Source organism: Eptesicus fuscus, chromosome 16, assembly GCF_027574615.1.
Source record: "Eptesicus fuscus isolate TK198812 chromosome 16, DD_ASM_mEF_20220401, whole genome shotgun sequence".
Classification (NCBI taxonomy): domain Eukaryota; kingdom Metazoa; phylum Chordata; class Mammalia; order Chiroptera; family Vespertilionidae; genus Eptesicus; species Eptesicus fuscus.
Window position 1 is genome coordinate 36,616,982 of NC_072488.1, and position 17,372 is coordinate 36,634,353.

Consider the following 17,372-nt stretch of genomic DNA (forward strand, 5'->3'; position numbering starts at 1 on the left):
TCTCCCACCTGGACCTTTGCCCAGTGACGGCCGCCGCATCCTGCACGCCGAGTGCCCGAGTACAAGAAACTTTCCTCTCTCTCTCTCTCTCTCTCTCTCTCTCTCTCTCTCTCTCTCTCTCTCTCTCTCTCTCTTCCTCCCCCTTCCTCTTCCCTCTCCCCCTCTCCCCTCTCCTCTCTCTTTTTCTTCTCTTAATCCCGGGGTTTTATGGGGTGAGCATTAAGAGAGCTCGCCTGCAATTTGGGATTAGATAAATACCCTCATTAGGGGTGTGTGTCTGGAGGAGGGATCCTGCTACTCGATTCCTCCCAACTTGTCCAGACCACGGCGGCATCTGGAGCGGGGAGCGGCGGGCTCCCGCGCGCTGGGCCCTGGGGACCGCCGAGCACATTCCAGCGCCCACAGCGCCCCACCTCGCCGCCCCGACCCCGGCCCCGCGCCGCAGCCGCCGGCGAAACCGGGTCCGAGGAAGCAGGAACGGAAGGGGGGGCGGGCCTGAGACGGGGCGCGCACCCGGGCCCTGGGGGCTAACGCGGGCGCCCCGCGCGCAGGCCCGGGCCGGGCAGCTCCGCGCGCAGACGTTGCCAGGACGCCCGCAAACGCCTCCCGCCCCTCCTCCCCCCCAAACCGGTGCGCTCCAGCCCGCGCCTTTTCCCTGGAGTGACGGCGGGGGTGTATTTCGTTTCTTTCTTTAAACCTCGGCCCCCGCTCCGGGCCGGGGGGGGGGAGGGGGGGCGGGGGGCGAGGGGGTGGAGGGTTCGAGCCGCCGGCCCCGAGGGCTGCTCCCCGCCGGGGCCTGCGCGAGCCCGAGGTGCGTCTCAGGCCGGGTCGGCGCTGCGCGCTGCACAGTCTCTTCCTTGTTAAACTTTTCTTTCTCGTGCTTTTTCCCTTTTCTCTCGTTTCTTTTATTGTTTTCTCGCTGTGTCTCTTACTCTCCCTTTTGTGAATGGGCCGCGGCGTCTTTGTTCCGAGGAGAAACGCCCGTGTCGCTGACTTTTGTGAACCAGAGAAGGATCTTGTAAAACCTCTTTTTCTCCTTCGTGCTCCCCATTCACACCCCTCCTCCTTGGCCCCTTTGATTAGAGGTTCCCTCATCGTCCCCAAAAAAAAAAAAAAAAAAATGTAATTTCGTTGGTCCGGCGGCCACTTTCTTTGAACATTAGCTCGCTTTCAGCTCCAACTTCAATTAGAAGGAGTTGATTTTGAGAGATTAACAAAAGGACCGACCAAAGCCTTATTAAAGGTCCTAAGAAGATCTCCCGGGCCCTTTGAGGAGCAGTTAAGGAAACAGTGTGCCCTCCATCATATTCTGTTACCGTATTTGATTCGGGCTCCAAAGGGAAGTGTCGCTTGGGGGAGGGGGGAGCCCTTTGATGAGCTGCGGCCGCGGCCCCTTTTCACTCCGCGGGCTCCCCCTGCGCCTCTCCGCGCCCCGCGCCCGCTCCGCTCCCGGCGCCCGACCCCGCGGCCCAGGCAGCGCCCGCGCTTCCCGCCGCGATGCGCCCGGCGGCTCCCGGCCTCGCCCGCACACCCACTCCTGTGCAAACTTTCCTCTCCGCCCGCAGGGGTGGAGGGGAGCGGCGACTGGGGAGAGGGGTAGGAATTCCTCGAAAGGCAGTAAAGTGCCTAATATTCGGGAGGAGGTGCCATTGAAAAGAATTGCCTTGCTCAGGATTGCGCCGAAAACACTTTTTTTTTTTTTTTTTTTTTGCGCTTTGCAAAGTCCACCCAGGTAGAGGTGTCTGAGAAGTTTGTTCGGCTGGGAAGCGGGCTCCGCCCGTACGAATAACACGGGGACGTCGCCCCAGGAGGCTCCTTCTGGGGCGCGTGGGGAAGGAAATAAAGGCGGGGGTCTGTGGCCACGTTTTCCGCCGGGCCGTCCCCGGCAGGAGGAGACCGAGGAGGAAAGGGAAGTTTCCTATCGAAATCTCTCGGTTCAGGAGTAGAGTGTGCAAGGGGGAGGAGGCGCTGGGCCCCGACGTTACAGGAGAAGCGTGTACGATCGGCAAACACCCTCCGCGGGGGTCGGGCACCCCAGGAGACACCGAGGACCAGGCACAGGGCGCGGCCGCCCCTGCGGGTGCTGCTCCCGAGCGCGGGAGGGCAGAGGCGCCGAGGCGGGAGCTGCGCACCCCGGGCTGCGCCCGCGCCCGGCAGAGCAGCCTGTGCCGGCACGAGCCGCCCGCGGCGTCCGTCTGCAGGTGGCGGCACAGACGACGACGCTGGGGCCCGCGGCGTCACGCGAGGGGCCGGGGGCCGGGGGCCCGCTCTCCTCCTGCGCGCGGCGCCGGAGTCCTCGCGCCCACAACCCGGCCGACGAGCCGGGTAGGCGCGCGGGGGAGCGAGAGAACCGGTTCTCCAGCACCTCGCCTCCTCGCTGCCACTCCCTCCGGGGCGCTGAAAGGGCGAGAGGAGGGCGGGGGCCCCGGGGCGGCCTAAGGGACCGGCGCCCCTCTCCGCGACCTGGGCTCGGGCACTGCGCACGCCTCCCTCGCCCGGCCCCGTGCGGCGTTTGCCAGCCCAGCCCCGGAGTTAGCGCGCGACCGGGGCGGGGCGGGCGGGCGGCGAGGGCGGGGTGCAGGGGGCGGGGGAGGGCGGGGGCGCGCGGAGGTAACCCCGGGCTCGGGCTGCCATTGCCCGGCTCCCTGTCACTCAGCCCGTGCGGGGCCCGGGATTGGCAGTCTGGCCCCGTTACGCACTCACCTCGCGTTCACATACCCGGGGAGGGCAGTAGAAAGGTGATCAATCTTCATCAGGCTACATTTCCAATCACCTAAACAACCGAGCAAGACAAGCCACTCCGACAAGGTAAATCGCTTGATTTATTTAGTTTGCAAAGTGCCTCTGCAGGACTCCCCCAGCCCCCCACCGCCTCCCCGTTGTACCGGGAGTGCAGCGGCCACTGCGAGCCGCCCCCCCAGCTCTGCCCCTCTTCCCCCCACCCTTTCCCCGGAGGCCCCTCGGCGTGGTCCCGGGCGAGGTATAGCGTCTGTCTGTCTGTCTGGGGAGCGTGCAGGGCTTTGCAAACAAAGTGTCTGTGCAATAAAGTGAAACCTGGAGGGGCAGGCACAAAGCCAGTGGAAAGAAAGAGGGAGGAGGAGGGAAGTTGGGGAGAGAAAGAAACCCGGGGGTCCCAGACCCCCTGCAGGCCGGCGGTCCTGAGTTCCTGCGCTGCTCCGTTTTGCAGGTTGGCTGCCTGGCGGGTCGGTGAGGGCGCGAAGTAGATGGTGAGCAGCCCCGGCAGCTGAGGGCAGGTAAGGAGAAAGCCGCGGGGCCGCCCTGGGCTCTAAAAACAAGCGGGGTGCTCTCGCCTCCCCCTCTCCGGACGGGTCCCCGCGTCCCAGGTCCCGGCAGGTGGGGCGAGGCTTGGGGAGCGGCCTGGCTCGCGTCGGGGTGCGCCGCCGACCCCAGAGCTCCGCCGCGGCCCCGCGCCCCCGCCTCCTCCGAAGGAACCGAGCTCAAGTGCTAAGTTGGAAGAAAGTCTTTGAAACTCACGCTGCAGCCTAGCAGAGCCCTCGTGGCCCGAGTGGCCCGGCTGTTTCCCTTTCATCCCCTTCCCTGCAAATGGGGTTCGGCAGCCCAGGCCGTGGGTCCCCAAGGAGAGGAGCGGGAGGCTTGCGGAGCTGTAACTTCTTACCCTGCACTCCCTGCGCGGCTCCCAGGCCTGCGCCGAGTTACCCGAAAGCTCGGGGAAGCGACAGGTCCTCCTGGGCCCCAACCCACTCCCCTGATCCACGCCACTGCCTGACTCCTGAGAGCGATGCCTCGGGTTCGGGGCAATTGGGGGAGCCCAGCTTCGACCCTCCCCCTCTCCCCCCGAGTCCGGGTCAGCGCGAGCGACGCCGCCGAGGCCTAGTTCTCTGGTGCCGGCAGGGTGCTGGGGCCGCGGTTCAGCCAGCAGGGTAGGCGGGGAGCGCACGGGACCTGCTGCCCTCCAGCCTCCCAAACCTGCCAGACCCTTTGGGGCACAGTCCCCGCCCGGACCCCACTGTCCACACCGGGAGGACCCGGTGGAAATCAGAACCGCTCGAGTTGGTGGAGAAAGGCCTGCGGCTCTAACCAGGCACCCCTAACCTGGGGCCGTGTCTTAGAACCGCCCAGGCCACCGTGGCCCCTTCCCTCTGCGTCTTCTGGCCGGCTCTGGGGGGCCTGGGCCAGTAGGGGCGGTTGGGGTGCAGTGGGATTTGGGGTGAGCTAAGCGCAGAGAGGCCAGCTGGAGGGGAGGCTGTGGGCTCTGGGGCCGGCACCAGCCTCCGCGTCCTTTGAAGAAAGTGCTCTCCTCCTCAGTGCGCCATGCGTCTGGGAGAGGCCCAGGCGCTGCCAGCGCCTCACCTTGGTGCTCTGCAACCTCTATCGTTTCGTCTCGCTCCCTAACACATTTCAAACAAAACGAAGCAGCCCCGCATCCCCTGGGCGCCTGCCCGGGGCCCGGTGAACACCTGCTGTGCCGTGTAGGGCCGGCTCTCGCCCGGCTCGGATTTTGCCTAGACTCTGGGACCTCGCACACTCCGCGGTTCAGACTCTGACCTCCCCAGCGTAGCCCAGCTTTTAACTTCTCACGCCTAGCGATGCCCTACGGTGTCTGTGGCCCATCCCAAGCTCGGAAAGAGGTGACGCCGACCCAGAAAAGTTTGCTTTCTGAAGAAGTCTTGGCCTTGGGACGAAGGGCCTTGTCGAGCCGAATGGACCACCCCGCGCAGTCCGTAGCCTGTGTCCCCTCCCCACCCCGCGGCTCCTTGCCTCGGACAAGACCAGGAAGCCGAGATGGCTGCTGCGAATGACTCTTCCCTTGTGTCTCCTGTCTCCACAGGCCGAGCCCCAAGACCCAACAACAGAGCTTTGAAGGACTGCGCGGTGGTCGCCCCGCATTGCGCCCGGCCCCCTGGATCCGTCGGGGCGCCTTCACCCGGCTGTTAGCATGATGTCTTACCTCAAACAACCCCCCTATGGCATGAACGGGCTGGGCCTGGCCGGGCCCGCCATGGACCTCCTGCACCCCTCCGTGGGCTATCCGGGTGAGCACCAGCCCCCACCCAGCCTCAGCCCCTGCAAACCTGGGGGGACCCGCAGCCTCTTGGGTGTGAGCACACAGTTTGCTGGTGAGCAGGTCCAGGGAGCCGGTTAACTGGTCTGTTTATAAGGCAGGGGCACGCTGCAGGCCCACCGGGCAGAGCTGCAGGTCGGTGAGGTGGGCCGGGGCAGCGGAAATAGGGCAACGGGCACACTCGGGCGATTCACCAGCACAGCGATTCGGATTCGTTTCCCCGGGTGGCTCTTTCTGGAGTGTGCACGTGTGAATCTCTTCCTTTGCCCCCCACATTGAATGAGGAACCCAGACACTCGCCGCGCCCAGGCAGGAAGAGCAGAGCTCTCCCAGGAAGCCCCTGGCTGAGCCGAGGAAGGGGATTCTCTCTCCCTAAAGTGTCCTCCAGACCAGTCGCCTGCACCCACTTTTGTACCGCTGATGTGGATGGCTGGAGCCGGGTTCTGGCTTGCTTTTCTAGCGCCCACTCTTTCGCTCCCATTTATTCCCTCGAAAAGTGTTTTCCAGGTGGTGGTTCTGTGCACCCCTTCCCCAACCTCCAGCCAAGGAAGTCTGTGGGTGTGTGTGTGTGTGTGTGTGTGTGTGTGTGTGTGTGTGTAAGGAGGGAGACGGCACAATTCCTCTTCCTTCCTTAACCTCTGAGAGGTAGGGAAGGGGGCAGCCCGGAGCCTGGGAGACCGTGGCTCGCAGTCACACACACGCACTTTCTGCCACCTGTGGCCTCTTTTGCTGGGCGCTCGGCTTTCTTTTCCAACGCCCTCGCTCAGGGCGCGCCGGGGGCCTGTCCGAGTCCTCTGGCGCGGGTCCTCGCGGCCAGCGCTGACCGAGGCGCCCCCGCGTGTCCCCCCAGCCACTCCGCGGAAGCAGCGGCGGGAGCGCACCACGTTCACGCGCTCGCAGCTGGACGTGCTGGAGGCGCTCTTCGCCAAGACTCGCTACCCGGACATTTTCATGCGCGAGGAGGTGGCGCTCAAGATCAACCTGCCGGAGTCCAGAGTCCAGGTGCGCACGCGGGCGCTCCAGGTCAGGATAGGGGTGCTGGGCCTGGCGGTTGAGGGACTGGGGTCTGGTTTTGGGGCGGGCTTACAGACGGGGCGGTCCCTCCCAGACCCCCACCCCCACCCCCACCCCCACTCTGGTCCTGAGCCTGGAGGAAGGGACCAAGTTAAAGGAAGTAGCTTAGAGCCCCGGATTCGGCCCTTGGCCCCAGGGCGCTTTGGGTCTCAAAGGTCCCTTTTAGGATTTCGGGAGAACAAAGAGGCTCCGCAGGTAAAGTGCCCCGAGGGTCCCACACTTGCCCCAGTTCTTAGGCCTCCCCGGGCTGGGCAGTTTCCCTCAGGGCCCTGAATTCTGCCTCCGCCCTTGCCTTGCATCCCGGGAAACAGAAGAGTGGCGCTTGGCCGGAGTCTGCTGCCCTGTCCGGGAGCTGGCTCCGCGGGTGGTGCCCGTTTAAGGGGACGCTTCCTTTGCCACAAGACGGTGCCGAATGCAAAACCGGGCTGTGGGCTTTCCGATGAAAGAGCCCCGAAACAAAAATATCGTTTGGACTATAACTCAGAACTCTCCCGGGGGTTGGGGGGAGCTTCTTTTATCTCGCCTTCTTTTCTCGGAGTCTCGAGAAAGTACCAGGGATGCAATGCCAAGTACCAGGGCCTTCCAAGACGAGGGAGAGCTCCGTGACTGGCTGTGCCATTAGGGTGCCCACTCGGAGCCAAGAAGCCCAAGGAAACCCTGCCCAGGCTTCTCTCCCTAGGCTCCCAGGACTGCCTCTGTTCCGCGTCCTCCCCAATTCTCACCCCAATTCTCACCCTGCCCACCCCGGGCCTCCCCGGGCCGGCCCCCGGGCGCAGACCTCAAACTTGGTGCCTGCCCCGCACTTCCCGGCCTGCGCCATGCCTCTCCGCTGTTCCCTGCGCCCTGGCCCTGGAAGCCGGGGCCTCCAAACACTCGGGCGCTGCTGGGGACAGCCACCAGCAGCAGTTCAGAGATGGCTGGGCTTGGGGCCGGACCCACGCAGATGTTCCACCCTCGGGCAGGGTGGCTCCGGGGTGCGGGGGAGGGGGATGCGTTACATCCCTGCTTGGCCGGAGGAGGGTCTTGGAGCCGAGGGCTGGGGGCGGGCGGAGGAGCTGGGAAGGCAGGGGCTGGGCCAGGGGCTGGCCAGGCTAGAGATGGGGAGGGGCCGAGGCCTCGGCAGGAGTCCCAGGCGCGATCCTAGACGGGGCGGCGGGCCCCAGGGGCGGGGGAGCAGCCCGCTCTGCTCGCCGACTGACACCCTCTCCCCGACGGGCCCCGCCGCAGGTCTGGTTCAAGAACCGTCGCGCCAAATGCCGCCAGCAGCAGCAGAGCGGGAGCGGGACCAAGAACCGCCCGGCCAAGAAGAAGGCGTCCCCGGTGCGGGAGAGCTCGGGCTCCGAAAGCAGCGGCCAGTTCACGCCGCCCGCCGTGTCCAGCTCCGCCTCGTCCTCCAGCTCGGCTTCCAGCGCTCCCGCCAACCCGACGGCCGCGGCGGCCGCGGGCCTGGGCGGGACCCCGGCGGTGGCCGCGCCGTCGTCGCTGAGCACGCCCGCCGCCTCGTCCATCTGGAGCCCGGCCTCCATCTCCCCGGGCTCGGCACCGGCGTCGGTGTCGGTGCCCGAGCCCCTGGCCGCCCCCGGCAACGCGTCGTGCATGCAGCGCTCGGTGGCGGCCGGCGCGGCCTCGGCGGCCGCCTCGTACCCCATGTCCTACGGCCAGGGCGGCGGCTACGGCCAGGGCTACCCCGCGCCCTCCTCCTCTTACTTCGGCGGCGTGGACTGCGGCTCGTACCTCGCGCCCATGCACTCGCACCACCACCCGCACCAGCTCAGCCCCATGGCGCCCTCCTCCATGGCAGGCCACCACCACCACCATCCCCACGCACACCACCCCCTGAGCCAGTCCTCGGGCCACCACCACCACCACCACCACCACCACCAGGGCTATGGCAGCTCGGGGCTCGCCTTCAACTCCGCCGACTGCTTGGATTACAAGGAGCCCGGCGCCGCCGCCGCTCCCTCCGCTTGGAAACTCAACTTCAACTCGCCCGACTGCCTGGACTATAAAGACCAAGCCTCGTGGCGGTTCCAGGTACTGTGAGCCCAGGAGTGGGAGAGGAAGAGGAACGGAACTACCTGCGCTCTCTGGGGTCCCCCCCTCCCCCACCCCCCGCCTCCTGCTGCTGCTGCTGCACCGCCCGCCTTGGCCTCGGCTTCTCCGGATCTGATGTTCATGCCCCAGAAGATGCCCACTGCCTGCACTGCCGCCCTCGCCTTCCTGCCACCGGCTAGGGGAGGAGGTGCCCACCCGCCCGCCCGCTGGGTGAAGGGACCGGTGCTCTGGCTTGGCCCACAGGTTCCATACGGGAGCGCTGTCGGCTCTCCCCCTTAGCCCCACCGAACCCCCAGTCCGCCCTCCTCCAGTCTTTCCGGACACTTCGTGTGCACTTGCAGCCTTCGGGGGCTCTTGGCTCCGACTACACTTTTATTTATTCTCCCTGGACACCGGCGTCCCTACCTGGCATGTGTGCGCCCACCTGAGTGCACCCACCCACCCACCCTCTGCTCCCAAACAACCGCCGAGTATTCTCCCCGCGCAGGCTGCCGTCCCTTCGCCCGCCCCCGGGGCCGGCTCCCCGCCTGCAGGCCGGAGCCCTCCGCTCCTCCTCCTCCTCCCCCGCGGGGCGCGGGGGGCCGGGCCCGGAGGAGCGCAGCCCCGCCCCGCGCAGGACAGGCCCCCGCTTCCGCCCCGCGGGAACGCTGTACAGCGTCGGTCCGTTCCCAGGACCGCTTAACTTTTTAGTTGCTGTTGGTTGAACTGAAGCATATCTCGTTTTAGCGCCCAGGAAATAGGACTTTAAGATATATAAGCATATATATATACACATATACACATATATATATATAAAGCAAAACTATGTCCCTCTGCCCCCCTGCTTCCTCAAACCATGGCGCTCTTCCACGTTTTCAGCTGTTCGAAGCCGCCTGCCCTCACACCTTTTCCTGTTTGTATTTATTAAAGAACCGTTTGGGCGCCGAGGACCGAGGGTCCGGGAGCGCGGAGGAGGCAGCCAGGCCAGGCTACCGGGGAGGGGGCTGAGTCCTCCAGGTCTGAGCACGGGGTCGCAGTTCTGGTTTAGAGACCAAAAAAAAAGGGGGGGGGGGAGAGAAACATATTGTGGAAAAACAAACAAGCCCGGGTCCCCCGCCCCAGCCCCGTTCCCGCCAGCCTCTCTCGCACCCGGTTTTGTCCAGTGAGTTCTTCGTGCACCTGCGCGCTCCTGCGCCCGTGGGTCCGCTTTGGCTTTGGCCGTTCCGTCCAGTGGGTGGGAAAGTCATTTGTAAATTTGATTTGTCCGATGTGGAGATCACAAATTACTTGTTGAAATGTGAGGCAGCCCCCCCCCCCCCCCCCGTTTATCTACATTATTTCCCGAAAATAAACGCAAATTCACGGACGGCTTGTCAGTGTGGCTCTTCTGGTTCTGGCACCGGATCCAGGTCTGGGGGGGCCCTGAGCGGGGGGGGGAGGGGGTGGGTGAAGCGCGACCTTCCGTGTTAAAAACCCGCGTGTTGATGACCTGCGTGAGGCTGGAGGCCGCAGGGCGGCGCGGGAGGACGTGGCAGGGGAGTCCCCAGAAAAGGTTCTTTTAGGGGGCGTCCCCCCCTCCTGGTCAGCCGGCCTCTTCCCCTAGGGCGGTTTGACCCCATCCCCTCTCGCCATCCAGGGCAGAGACAGGTGTCAGGACTCGAGTCCCCAGGCAATTCCTTTCTCTTCAGAGGCAGGAGCCTGGCAATGATTTCTTCACCCTAATTGCCTGCACCAGAAAGGAGAGGGGGAGGGGACGAGGGTCGGGAGGCGGGAAGGGATAGCTCTGTAAGGCTCTGCTCCCAGAGCTGAGCCAAAAAGAAAAAGAAAACAAAACCCAAATGATCCGTGTCCTGCACGTTGGCAGCAGACAACCTTCCTTTCCGCCGAGCTGCGCCGGGGAGGGGGGCGGCGGGCCGGGGGACCCCTGGGAAAGCCTCGGCCCCTGCCGGAAGGAGCCAAGGTGTCCTGGTCCGTCTGTGACTTTAAAACGCAGACACCTAAGTGGGCGCGGACGCGTTCCCCCAGGCTTGCAGCAGGAGGTCGGAAAGGAAGGCCCCCCCCGCCCCCCCGGGAAGATGGGAATGGGGGGGAGGAGTGGGGTGATTCCCCCAGAAAACTCAGAGCCAGCTCTCCCACTCGGGCCTGAAACCTCGGGGGTGGGAGGCCGAGAAGCTGCTGCCCTTGTCCGCGGGCGGGAAGGAAATAAGGAAACAACGAAAAGTTTCCTGCGAAGTGACCCGCACGCCCTGTTCCTTCCATTCCGAGTGCGGCCGGAGGGCCCCGGGTGAGGCCGCGGGTGGGGAACGGCCCCGCCCCGGGGCCCCGCTCCGGGCTGCGAGCGCCGGCGGGAGGGAGCCTTCCCGGCCGGCCGCGTGCTCCCTCCGCCCCGCGTAGGCCCGGCCCGGCCCGGTTCGGCCCCGCGGGAGGGCGCCGCCCCCGGAGGGAGACCCCTGGCGCGGGCTCCTCCCTAAAAGCCCGGCCCGCACGGCCCTGCGTGGCGCGTCGGCCCCTCGGGTGTGCGGCCGGCACGTGCGGGCGGCGGCCCCGCCAAGGCGCGCCCGGGTCTCGCCAAAGGGGATGGGCGCCGGGCTGCAGCCTCCGGGGCTCCTCGGCCCAGCCCGCCCGGCCCACCCCGCCGCCGGGCTCTCGCAGCCGCTGCCAGTGCCGTTGGAGACCCAGGTGCTGGGCCGCCCCACGGGCCGTTCCGAGGCCGGTTCCCCGCGGCCCACGGCTCCTCCTGGCAGCTCCGTGGGAGGCAAGCGCGAGAGCCGGCTGTGCACCTGCCGGACGGCTGTGCGGCCTCGGAGCCAGGTACCCAGCCCCGGCCCCGCTGTGGCCGCATTTGTTCCCTGGCCCCCAGGGCCTGGGCGGCGGGGGGTCGGTCAGACGCGTCCCGTGGCCCCGGGACAGCTGATAAGTGTTGGGGTGCCTGCGCCCTGGCGGGGACGGGCGGGGGGCCGGGAGCCGGAGGCCTGGCGGGAGTTCCCGCCCGGACGGACGGGGCTTCGAGAGGAGGCACGTGCTTCCCGGGGCGGCTGGGAACCGGGAGCTGGTGCGCGGGGCCTTGGGGACGCGGGAGCTGGAGCGGGGAGGCCGTGCGGGGCCGGGCGGGGCCGCCCGAGGTGGAGGTGGGCAGGCGGGCCAGGTGAGTCCCCGGAGGCGAAGGTCCTTCCCAGCCCGGCCACCTGTCCACCCACCGGCAGGTGGTGGGAGGCCCGTCCTCAGCTGCCCTTCCCCGGAGGGAGGGGATTTGCTGGGTTTGGGTTTGGGTTTGGGTTTGGGTTTGGGTTTGGGGTTGGGTTTGGGGTTGGGTTTGGGTTTGGGTTTGGGTTGGGTTTGGGTTTGGGTGTCGGTGTCCTGACGCACTGGGAGCAATTAGAATGGAAGCAACTCCAGGAGACGGAGCACCTGGAGAACAGGGAGCCGCGCTGAGGCTCAGCAGTTTGCTGGCTCTGGGGGCTCAACGAGATCTTCAGTCTTCCACCCGCAGCTGTGCGCTCCTCTCACACCTGGGCAGGAAAGGGCACCCTGTAGGGAACACGGGCGAGGTGCCTTAGGGGTAAAGGATAGGCCCTATTTGTGATTTTTAAAAAAATTAAAACAAACATCAAAACCATCTCGAGAGAGCGCCGCATGAATCTGCTGAACCTCTGACAAGAGTGGGTGGATAACCTCGTTTGTGGTGGAGCTCCCCCACTCTAGGACGGGAGCTACTGAGGGTGTGTGGAGACATTTCCCTACATTGAGCGCGTTTTTTTTCTTTTTAAGAAAAAAGTCCTCACACCTGCGAGGAAAAACAGGTAAAAAGACTCTGAATGTCAGCAAATTCATGCCTGTTATATGACAGAAACAAAAAACCTGAGTGGTTTCATTTATTGTATCGAAATTACTAGTTTTTCATGTATTTTGCTCACTATAGCCGTTTCACAGGAAAGTTGAGGTTTTTTTTTTTAAAGTTGTGAAAATAAATGATAAATTCACTACTCTGGCAGAATTAATTAATGCTATCGATGTCATTAAGCACCGATAGGGACTAAGAATTTAGAGATATAGAATTAAAATACATCTGATACATTAAATATAGTTAATATATACACTATTGGTAAAGAAAATCTGTATCATTACTATTCAAGACCAAAGGAAAAAAAACCACTTGGCTTCTGTTGCAGAATTAATTTAAATCAGCAACAAGATATCTTTATAAAATTCCTTAATTGAAACTGAACTTCTCAACAAGTTATTTTATATTTTCCACACTTTTCTCTCCTTTCCCCATACATCTTAATGTCTGAAATGAGAATGAAGAAAGTTCTTAAATTTAACCAAGGAACATTTGTATTCAACAATATCATACTTAAGGTAAAAACCACCAACTAGAAAATGAATACCAAATAATAACAATGCTTTGCTTGTTTGACAACAAGAAAACTGATTCATTGTCTTTAAGAAAGAATAGTTTAATTAAATGTGTGGGTATCTGGAATATACTTACTGAAAAGGAGAAGCTTTTCGGGCACTCTATTTAGGAGATGGTTCCTGAAAAAGCAATTATGCCTCTTAATCATCCTGTTAACATTTACTGAAAAAAAGGCTGATTTTTTTTTTTTTTTTTGGTGGAGAGAGAACATGCCATTTTGACATAACGATTGTTTCTTTAACCATGCTTTATAAATGAGTTGGATTTTACTTAAAACACATTAGGTTCAGTCTTTTCAAAAGTTTTTAAAAATAAAAAATGTTCCCCAGGAAACTTCTAGTAATTTAGGTAAAATGGCAATTACATAAGATAGCCAAAGTTTAAACTGCTTTTAAATGTATTAATTTTTTCCTTAGGAAAAGAATAAAGCAAGGAAGTGATTGGTATGCTCATAACGACAGTGTATATCCCTCTAATTATGAAATTATACTTTCATGTTTCTAGGACTATTACTTCAAAGATTAGAATATGCTTAAAATATTTGAGTTTTTTCTTATCAAATAGCATTTAGGCTTGATTTAATCAATGTCAGCCCATCAAAATTTAAATGTTGAAAATCTATTATGTTTCTAAAAATTGTACTTCTCCTATCCCCTTTGGATAATTTACTTGGTGGCTAATATAATCAAAGATACAAAATTCCATTCCATTCCAGAGGTCATAAATACTTTGTTTTTCAAAGTTTATTCTTTATTGAATAGCTTATGAAACTATTTTTAGAAAATTTTAGAAATTCTTTTAAAGTAGACTGTAAAATTAGTATTTAAGGAACTTGAGACTTTTTTTCAGGATTGGAGTATAAATAAACAGCTATTTTTGACATTTGGGTTAAATTAATTTAAATGTAGGATTAAATGGTCTCCGATTCAACATCTTGGTGTCCAAAGAGCTCATAAAATATTTTAGGATACAAATATTCTTATGTATATTCAAAGTTCTAAATACTTATAAGATATACCATTATCTGTCATAGATATTTAAATACAGGAATCATTTTCTTTTTAAAATTTTCTTAAAATTTTTAATATTGCTTTGCTACATTCTAGGGGTTCTAATCAAGAGAAATAAACGAAATAAACATACAAAAGAAAGTATAAGACAACTATATACACTTTAAAGAGAAGGGAAAATTATTAGGAGCAACAAGTTCTTAAATACTTGAAAAGGTAGATTTGGAGTTGGTTAAAATATCAGTGTTTAAATTTGATGTTATATAAATTATGTCTATGTTTTAGGGTTTTGTTAAGTCCTTCATAGTAGTGGCTATTAATATAAAAACACCTTTTTAAGGCAGAAAAAGAATTAAAATCATAGGATATAAAAGTTTGTGTTTTATATTTATTTATAATTTTAATAAAAGTGCACCAAAAAACTATCTTCACAAGCATGGATATTTGTTTCACAAGCATGGATATTTGATTTCAACCAAAGCTATAGAGCTTCAGCTCTTGAATTTATTACTGATGACTCTCAAATCCATATTTCTAGGTCAGACCTCTCTGTTGGACTTTAGATACCTATACATACACTAAAAAGAGGCCTTTGGATTTTAGCTCTTAGGAAGTTAATGATATGATATCAAGATTTGCTTTAAAATGAAGGAAGAAGAGAGGGGATGGGTGAAACAAGATTAGTCATGAGTTAATTGTTTGAAGCTGAGTGAGAATACATATAAATTCATTATAGTATAGTTTTGTATATTTAATTCTTTTGTGCCCTAGCTGGTTTGGCTCAGTGGTTAGAGCATTGGCCTGAGGACTGAAGGGTCACAGGCTCAATTCCTGTCAAGGGCACACGTCTCCATCCCCAGCTCCAGTGGGGGCGTATGTGGGAGGGAACCAATCCATGCAACCAATGGATGTGCCTCTCTCATGTCAATGTTTCTCTCTGTCTCCCCCTCCCTTAAACTGTACCTAAAAATCAATGGAAAGGCTGTCCTCAGGTGAGGATTAACAAAATGATAATTATTTGGTAATAAAAAGTAAATAAAAATATTAGTTTGCAGAAAGTGGTTGTAGCAGTGTGTTGAGGAAATTGAGTCTCCCATGCTTTGAAGCTCATATGGTATTATTCACAGGTATTATTTTCTTCATCTGCTCTCATGCCTTGTGCAGTTGATTGGTGTGAGGCTCAGAGTGGTTTGGTTATTTACTCAAGGTTACATGGTTGGCAGGTGGCAGAAAAGATTGATACTCAGTCTTTATTTCTTTTATTAGCATTTATTTTATGCTGAACTTACTCTCAGGCCATAAGTTGTTGTTGTTTTTTTTATAATATAATTTATTGATTTTTTACAGAGAGGAAGGGAGAGGGATAGAGAGTTAGAAACATCTATGAGAGAGAAACATCGATCAGCTGCCTCCTGCACACCCCCTACTGGGGGTGTGCCTGCAACCAAGGTACATGCCCTTGACCGGAATCGAACCTGGGACCCTTCAGTCCACAGGCTGACGCTCTATCCACTGAGCCAAACCGGTTAGGGCATAAGTTTTTGTTCAGTTTCTTCTGATATTTTTTTTTTTCTTTTGTGCAACCTGCTCTCGGGTTTAGGAAGAATCTGCACGTTTTCAGTAGGATCATCGCAGTGTGGCTGGGAGAGTTCACATACGAGTTAATCCGCCCATGAGCTCTGTAAAGTCTGCATCACACCTGGGGAATATGTTCACCTGAGTGTGCTCAATGACCAGAGACTATACAGCTAAACCCTTAAGTTCAGCATGACTCTCTGCATCTGTAAGCACATGCAGCAAAAATGCAGCACTCTTTTGGGGCCACCAGCCCTGCAGTCAGCACCACTATTAGGCCTGGGCACACTTACCAACTCCACCGCTGTGACAAAGGAATGCAAAGTGACATCCTTCAGCTGTGCATACCCTTGATGGCCAGGGCAGTGTCGTGAGTGTTCTTGAAGTGAACTCGAAAATTTGATCCTCTTGATTTGCATGATTTTGTGGAGTTTTCTGAGTCAGAGAATAGAGAACCATTTTCAGAAGTCACCTCAGGCTGCTCCTGGAAGAAGCTGGTACTTGTCTTCAAATCCAATGTTCTTTTGACTAGAAGAGCTACCTAGAATATATGAAAACACATTGATTAAAAAACCAGAAAATCACCTAAGAATCAGATTACCAGATAGACATTAGCAAAACATGCTTTATCTAAGTTCAAGTTGTAAAATTTGTTTTGGTAACTGACTATTATTTCCTGGGACAGTTATACCTTTATATAAGTTTCTGGACATCACCTCAATATCATTTTTATGAGTGTTCAGAAAAAATATTAATAGAGCATTAAGTGAGGTTAGTCTGATATCAGGTATTTTAATTTCTCATTAATTTTAGTTCTTTACTAATTTTACTTTCTAAGGAATTTTAAAATTCCTTACTGGTTGGTTCATTTTTATGCCTGGTGCTTTTTGTTCTCGGTTGAGCCTTTTTGCTCCTTAGAATATTGCTTGGCTACATTCTAGGGGTTCTAATCCAGAGAAAGTTGTGGCCAGATAATGGAGTTGAGGTTAGATTAATATCTCTGAGGATGAGGCGTCATTTGTTTGTAAGTAGATATTTAAAATCTCACTGATCCTAGCAAATCCGTCTTTTTAGGGTATATTTTCTCTTTCAGAGATCACATCACTGCATACATCTGGAATTTTTTTTATTGAAAAGCAAAAGTCTCATTTACATTGTATCTTTTTAAAACATGTTTTTATTAATTTGGTTTTTTAGAGAAAGGAAGGGAGAGGGAGAGGGAGACATGAATGAGAGAGAACATCAATGGGTTGCCTGCCTCCTGTACACCACCTACTGGGGATTGAGCCTGCAACCCAGGCATGTGTCCTGAATTGAACCTGTGACGTCTTGATGCATGGGATTGTGCTCAATTCACTGGGCCACACCAGCTGGGCTAAATTATATTTTTATTTCTTCAGTTTTTAAGTACTCTTTTTTTTTAATATATGGACTTTTGTTTATTGCTTTTTTCTTCTTTTTTAATCCTCCCCTGAGGACATTTTTCCATTGATTTTTAGAGCAGAAGAGAGAGGGAAAGGCAGAGAGAAATATCAGTGTGAGAGAAGCACATCGATTAGTTGCCTCTTGCACGAACTCCAAACAGGGCCTGGGCCAGGAGGAGCCTGCAGCTGAGGCACATGCCCTTGACCAGAATCAAACCCAGGACCCTTCAGTCCAGCTCTATTCACTGAGCCAAACTGGCTAGGGCAGTTTTTAAGAACGCTTGATCTCATGCTTCTATTTCTGTTACTGACTTCTTCAGTCTTGATCTTACCTGACATAAAAAAATAAATAAATAAAGGTTGTCTGTTTGTGTTTAATGTTTGGAGAAGAATATAGCTAGCAACTAGCATATATTTTCTCCCTGTATTCCCTCAGTAGAGGCGTAAACTTAATCATATACTCAGATCAGCACCTGGTAATTCCTGCATACCTTTTTATTTGTACATTTTGGAACTGAGTTCACCCCCCCCCCCCCAGTATTGTATTCCAGTCTATAAAATAGCGAAATCTTTTATCCTAAGAGATTAGAAGTTTGCCAGGATCCTAATGCTAAGAGGAGCCTAAGAGATAAGCCAGCAGGTCCTCAAATGTCGTTGTTTTGTTGTAACAATGATGAGATAGTAAGATATTAACTCTTGTTTACATCAATTAGCCTGTAGTAAAATTGGTTTACTTCATTTTGTGTTGTTTCCCTTAAAGCTGCAGAACCTATAACAAGGATGAAAAAGGACCT

The 17,372-nt window shown here is 56.1% G+C and overlaps 1 protein-coding gene across 2 annotated transcripts; it reads left to right on the top strand.

Annotated features, from left to right (window-relative positions):
* Nucleotides 1–4,918: 4,918 nt before the first annotated feature.
* On the top strand, nucleotides 4,919–8,167 carry OTX1 (orthodenticle homeobox 1). 2 transcript variants are annotated; one of them, XM_054727871.1, is made up of 4 exons: nucleotides 4,919–5,015; nucleotides 5,895–6,046; nucleotides 7,346–7,506; nucleotides 7,606–8,167. In XM_054727871.1, the coding sequence occupies exons 1-4, from the start codon at nucleotides 4,919–4,921 to the stop codon at nucleotides 8,159–8,161; spliced, it is 966 nt and encodes a 321-aa protein (XP_054583846.1). In that variant the 3' UTR covers nucleotides 8,162–8,167. The 2 variants fall into 2 exon arrangements, with proteins under 2 accessions (XP_054583846.1, XP_008145777.2); XM_008147555.3 differs by having other exon boundaries at nucleotides 7,346–8,167.
* The last annotated feature ends 9,205 nt before the right edge of the window (nucleotides 8,168–17,372 follow it).

Bases quoted from the DNA above. Each gene is read 5' to 3' on its own strand.
- OTX1 (XM_008147555.3), top strand. From the start codon at position 4,919: ATGATGTCTTACCTCAAACAACCCCCCTATGGCATGAACGGGCTGGGC. The intron at 5,016-5,894 runs GTGAGCACCAGC...GTGTCCCCCCAG, and splicing joins CCCCTCCGTGGGCTATCCGG to CCACTCCGCGGAAGCAGCGG. The intron at 6,047-7,345 runs GTGCGCACGCGG...GCCCCGCCGCAG, and splicing joins TGCCGGAGTCCAGAGTCCAG to GTCTGGTTCAAGAACCGTCG.